We start from the raw sequence: 7026 nt of genomic DNA on the forward strand, positions 1-7026 counted from the left end.
ACACTATTTGGAAAAGATATGATAATCTGTATGTCAATTGCAGTATTATACACAATAGCTAAGAAGCTAAGATAGGGAAACAACCTACATATCGTAAGAATCTGTTGATGTGTGTGTGTGTGTGTGTGTATGTATATATTATATGTATATACGTACATATCATAATATATATTATAAATGTTATAATATTTCTTGTTCTTTTGTCCCATTTTATCTATTTGGGGAGATTTGCTAAATATGTTAGAACTAGTATAATGGATAATACATCTAGTTGGACTGTTTTGAATGTCATTTCAATGTATTAATAAAATCTTATTACCCACAAATTAAGGGAAAATACATGCCATTTACATTTATTGAAAAATTACCACGAATATAAAGTGATTGGGAATATAAATTTTTTTAAAATCTCAATTATCTTAATTTTCTAGATTAATATCATCTTTGTCTGGAATCTTGGAATGACATTGTTCCTTATGAGTGTAAAAGGTGAAAATGATGTATTTCTAAAGCAGCAGGATTAATGAGAACTTTGTCGACACTTATACAGAGCAGATCCTCTGAATCACTCTTCTCAGGGCTCCCATCACCTCCTTGTTTCTCAGGCTGTAAATGATGGGGTTGAGCATTGGGGTCAGGATGGTGTAGAAGACGGCCAGAATTTTGTCCTCTGTTGGAGTTCTCAGCGATCTTGGGCGTAGGTAAGTGTAAGCAAAGGGTGCATAGTAGAAAGTCACCACAGTGAGGTGTGTGCTACAGGTGGAATAGGCCTTCTTCCTCCCTTCTGTTGAGTGCATGCGGCAGATGGTGAGGAGAACTCGGCCATAGGAACATGCAATGCCAATGAAAGGTAACACAAGGAAGAGTGTCGTGCTCACAAACACCGTGTACTCGTAGACCCAGGTGTCCATGCAGGCCAGAGTCAACATGGCCGGGAGATCACAGAAGAAATGATTGATGGTTCTGGATCGACAATAAGGGATATGGAGGGCATATACATTGTGGGCACAGGAGTTGATCGAGCTCATTATCCAAGATCCTGTAATCATCAACACAAGTACTCTTTTTCTCATATGAATGACATAGTGAAGAGGAAAGCAAATGGCCACATAACGATCATAAGCCATACAGGCCAACAGTAATCCTTCTGCACCAGCTAATGTAATGAAGAAGAAACTCTGAACTCCACACCCAATGAAAGAAATCGACTTATTTCCAAAGAGATAATTGGACGCCATCTTGGGGACAATGGTGGAGATGTAGTTCAGGTCCATGAGGGAGAGCTGACTAAGTAGAAAATACATGGGTGTGTGGAGATGGATGTCCAGGAGGATGACGATGATCATGGACATGTTGCCAAAAAGAGCCATTAAGAAAATGAGAACAATGAAAATGAAGGAAAACAGGCCAATTTCTGATGGTGGGAATAATCCCAATAAGAAAAAATCAGTAGATGTTTGGTTATTATTTTCCATGGGACATTAATTTTGCTTTCCCTAAAGAGAAACACATATTACATACAAAAAAATTAGCTTTTATTAATTCCTTTTTTTTGTTCCAAACTGATTTATTAATGAAACATTGTAACTCTTAAAAAAACTTAACACATATTCTGATAAAAACAAACCTTCCAGTTTTTGCCTCATAGATAAAATCTTTATAGGAAATGCATATATATACAAAATATTTCGTAAAAATCTGTACCTCTAAGAATAATATATTTCTGTAATGATTTTATTGAAATTTATATATATATTATTTTTCTATATACACTTAGATATTATCAACATCAGAACTTATACATTTTATATATGCACTGTTAATCAATGTAAATGCATACCTTACACACCATAATTAATACATTTTATTACTCTTAGACAATTATTTCTTCTTATAATCAAGCACTAATAATTCTGAAAATAATTAGCCTATCAGTTCATGCTAACAAATACATACTTTTTTTTTTTTTTTTTTTTTTTTTTTAGTTTTCTCCAAAAAGCTTGCCAAATCAAGCTTTGTAGATCCTAAGTATCATTATCTGATGATGGAGTGGTGGAGGGAAAAGTTTGATGATATAGGGATGGGTAAGATTTCACCAACAGTGGCCTAATTTACAAATCATGGTCTGGTATTTGGGATTTAAGAATCAAGCATTAGAAGATAAGCATATTGTTTAAAGTATATAGGAAGTATTGGAAAAAATTGTAAAATAATTTGAAGTATTAGCTTTGGGTTTCAAGAGGAGTGGGTTATTGGACCATCATTCAACTCTGTGGTTTGTTGATGCTATGCCCATACATTATTTGTATAAAATATTAAAGTGATATAAAAGTTATTTCAGTTCCTAATTTACATAGTAAAATTAGTGCAGATGTGAATTTCCAAATCCACTGTGAAGTACTTGCAGCAGGGTTAGGGTCTATGTGAAACAACTGATTTTCAATTATTGTGTGCTTACTGTCAACATGCAAAGGAAATACTGGGAGAGCTAGCTTTGTTTATAAGGTGGCATTTGGATAAGCATGAGGAGAGCATATTAAACTGATATCATGGGCTATAATTTCTATTAGTAGTTTCAATTATCAACCAGATTGAAAATGTAATAATTGTAATTACCAAGGACATTAACATTGTTACTACTTCTATCTTTTATATTTTATACAGGGCCAGTTATGACAAAAATTCCATGAGGTAGTTAGTATTATTTCTGTTTAATCATGAGAAAAAACAACACAGAACAAAAATAATGCCATATCACATGACTGCTAAGGCAGTGATTTTGATTATCTATCTTCCTTTGTTCTTACATGCTAAATAACTTGCCATGTGATATCATTGAAAGAAGCTTTGCATCTGACACGAAAGCCACCATAGCTATTAAATATCTGTTTCAAGATCTAAAGTAAAGAACTATATTTTTTAGGTAAAATGATAAGATTGTTTCCCTTTTATTTTGATTTTACCCAGTGAAATAATGAAAACTAATCTATTTACATACCATGTGGAAAAAATTGCACCTGCTTCAATCCTTTAAATTTCACTAAAACTTTGGTTTGGGTATCAGCTTTACTGGCAATATACAGTGGAGGAAAAGGGAATGAGATGGTTCCTAGGTGAGTTGGAGAACCAAACCTTGAACCCAAACAAGGTCCATACATGTCAGAGAAGATAGAACTGTACACTTTCAGTGACCATCTCCGCTGGGTAGGACCTAACATGTGTCAAGATTTGTACCAAGAATAAATTTTCTTTTCTTCTTTCTTTTTTTTTTTAGTTTATTTATTTTTGAGAGTTAGAGAGACAGAGTGCAAGCCAGAGAGGGGTAAAGAAAGGGATACATAAAATCCAAAGCAGACTCCAGGCTCTGAGATGTCAGCACAGAGCCTGATGTGGGGCTCGAACTCACAAACTGTGAGATCATGACCTGAGCCAAAGACGGACTCCCAACCTACTGAACCACCCAGGAGCCACTAAATTTTCTTTAATCCTTCAGTCTACTTGAAGTTGATATAACCATAAATATGGCTATGGATGTTTGCAGATGATAAATCAAGTTTCAGACATTTAAGTGAATTCCTAAGATTTTCTGCCTGAATTTAGATGCTTGGTAGATAGATGAAGATATTTATATATTAATGTTTATTTAAATTTAATCTCATCACTAAAAATTCAGGTAACAATTATCAAATGAAAAGCTGTTACTTTTAACCGCTCAAAACTAAAAGAGAAATAAAAAGAAAAATATAAACATTATTAAAATAAAAATTTACTATAGATGAAAGAGAGTCAAGAAGGTGTATAAGTTCCTTTAATGACCAAATGAATTGGATAAGTGCCTATATTTTTTTCATTTCAATATCTTCCCTCTTTCCTCTAATTTGATGTTTTAATTATATTTCCAGTTGCTCCCTGCAGCAATACAACTTTAATCCATGAGGTAGAGAACACCCACAGCACTCCCAGATCCTCTCAATCACTGCCAGGTCCTCTAAATGAATTATAATCCATGTCTTGCCTCAATATCAGTGTCCTTGGGTGATTTTGTTTACAAAGAAACGTCCTCCTCTGTATTATCTCCCCTGTAGATCAAGTTGTAAATGTGTATATTCAGTTCATTCCTACATCATGGTGAGGAAAATTCTCTTATTTATGTCCAGTTTAAAAATAAATTGCATATTATCATTTTAATTTAGTTTAATGTAATTTAATTAATTTAACAAACATTATTTAGCTTGGTATTATTCTTTTTCTCATGTTTCCCATGTTCCTATTCAATTGCAAACAAAATTTTAAAAGCATCTCACTTTAGCGATTCACATGCTTGCAGAATAAATAGATTTTTCAATATAGGTTCATTATTATAAAGATGAAACATGGATTCCAAGTGATTAGAAGTAAATTATTTAAAACTATAGAGTGATCCAGTGGCAGATCTGGAAAAGTGTCCTCTAGGTACTACACAATGTAGAATTTTCTTCTGAAGCAAAATAATCTCAAAGAAAGATCTTTCATATCATTAAATTGTCTGGTCACATTAGATTTGATTTGGTTATTTGTATAGCTGCAGCAAGAATATACATTTACCAAAGAAGGTTTCCATTGCTTTGCTGAAAATTTTATAAAGAATCAGACTAAACTTTTAAAAGTATTTGAATGTAAAAAAAAATCTGCACCAGTTTTCATATAAATTTGGGTTGCTTCTTCTCTTTTCAAGAACCCTGGAATAGTTTTGAGTGCTGAGCTTTACCAAAAGGGAACTTCCTTACTTTACCTAAGGGAAGAGTGCTATAAAAGATCAGATTTTTTTTTCCCTCTGGAAAACCTGAACTTATTGGCTCCACAAAGTCTACCTTAGTTCTTTAAAAAGTTTGGATATACTTTTATCTCCATGTCCATAGATTGTAATTGTTATTTTCATTCCTATCATTTATTTAGTGTTTACAGGATTGTGCAATGGCTTTTATAGACTAAATCATATGGCTAAAAGGAGAGTCTTCTAGAGTCCAGCCAAGCATATATCTTTACATTATTTCTGCTTGGGCATATATATGAAGTTTTCATCCCTCCTAATGTTTCCACAACAGGTTCTACTAAAAAGGAAAACAAAAACATATATAATTCATAATACTTTTGTGACTCAGGAATTAATAACCTAATTAAATATTTAAGCAGTGTGTATTTTTAATTGTTTAGAATGTTAGAGAGCTTGTGATCCATGATGATTTTATTGTACCAAAAGATCTATAAAGCACAGTATTTGAATGTGCATATAACTGTATGCTTATATATATACTTTCATGAAATTCCGCATGGCGAATCAGCAGTGATAGACAAATAGAAAAGTATGTAGACAGATATTTTGACAATTGTATGATTTATCAGTATATACTATGAGTTTGGGTTCAGACTGAAGATATGTTTATTTTGCTTTACTGTAAAAACATGCTGCAGACAGTTTGGAGCCAATGCTAGATTTGATTCTAGTTCTGGCACTTACTAGAAATGTAATTTTGGATTAATTAATTCACCTCTCTGAGCCTGTACCTCCTCGGTATAGCAAACCAAAATCACCAGATATAATTTCACACCATTTAGAAAGGCTATAAGCAAAAATAAAGAAACAATAGAGAATGTGGAGAAAATGGAACTCCTGAGCCTTATATTTGGAATATAAATTAGTACCACCATTATGGAAAATAGTATAGAAATTCTTCAAAAAGTTAAAAGTAAGTAAAACTACCATATGATGCAGCAAACCCACCTCTGATTATATACCAAAATGAAATGAAATGAAATGAAATGAAATGAGTTACTTGAAGAGATACTTGCAATCCTTTAACCATTATTGCAGTGTTATTCATAATATTTAAAGTATGGGCATTAACTTTATATATCCATTGACAAATAAATGGATAAATTAAATATAATTAATATAATATAATATATATGAATATAACAACAAAATGAAATATGTGAGTAAATACATATATTTATGCATATATATACACATATATATGCACATTTTATATATATATATATATATATATATATATATATATATATATATATTCACACAACAATAGCAACATGGATGAACCTGGAAGACTTCAAGATAAATGAAATTAAGCAGACACAGACACTGTTTCATTACAATGATATGTGGAATTTAAAATGGTCAACCTTTAAAATTAACGAACAGAATTGTGGTTGTCAGTGGCTAAAGACAGAAATGGGAAGATGTGGGTCAGATGCTACAGTTTCCATTATACCTGATGAATAAGTTCAGCAGATCTATTGTACCACAATTTAAATACAGTTAATAACATTTTATATTTGAATCTACTGTTACAGCAGAACTCACCAGGTGATAGTATTCTCACAAGCCAAAATGGTAGGAGAGTTGATGGATTTGTTAATTAGTAGTTTGACTGTAGTGATTATTTTAATATGTATCTTAAATCCAGTTTACACCTTAGATACACACAATTTTTGTCAATTATACCTCAATAAATCTGGGGCAAAAGATAAGAGTTATTATAAGATTGAATGGGATAACTTATACTGGATATTTCAATGTGAGCTTCATGAGTGATCAGTGAACAGTAGCTGTGATATCTTCATCACACCATTGCCACTAAAATCTATATAGTTACCATTGTAAAATTTTTATCCACACACCTGCCATTCTTAGATTTCTCAGTGACATTGTCCCCAAAATGTTTCAATGCACTATTTGATTTTCAAAACAAACAAACAAGCAAACAAACAAAAATCCTAGGATGCTAACACAGATGTAATTATTATTTAACTGGAAATTTAGTGGTATGCAAAGAGAAAGTAGTACAATTGGGAAAATTTGTGTTAAAAACAATCATAACACATCCACTCTACTTAGGAATACCTGAAATATTTCCAGAAGGTGGCGTTTACATTAGAAAATAAGTTACTGTCTCCATAGACAGATATATTTCATCATTAGTATTTGACTTTTATTACAAATTCTGATACTTTTGAATAAAATCTAGG

General features: G+C 32.1%; 1 protein-coding gene across 1 annotated transcript; it reads right to left on the minus strand.

The window, feature by feature from the left end:
* Positions 1-542: 542 nt before the first annotated feature.
* LOC109257172 (olfactory receptor 2L5-like) lies at positions 543-1475 on the minus strand. The gene has a single exon (XM_019433127.2). The coding sequence runs from the start codon at positions 1473-1475 to the stop codon at positions 543-545; it is 933 nt and encodes a 310-aa protein (XP_019288672.2).
* Positions 1476-7026: the final 5551 nt, after the last annotated feature.

This window comes from Panthera pardus, unplaced genomic scaffold (assembly GCF_024362965.1).
Source record: "Panthera pardus isolate Hobbes unplaced genomic scaffold, ASM2436296v1 HiC_scaffold_1, whole genome shotgun sequence".
Classification (NCBI taxonomy): Eukaryota; Metazoa; Chordata; class Mammalia; order Carnivora; family Felidae; genus Panthera; species Panthera pardus.

Coding starts and splice junctions, on each gene's coding strand:
- LOC109257172 (XM_019433127.2), bottom strand. CDS start 1,475: ATGGAAAATAATAACCAAACATCTACTGATTTTTTCTTATTGGGATTA.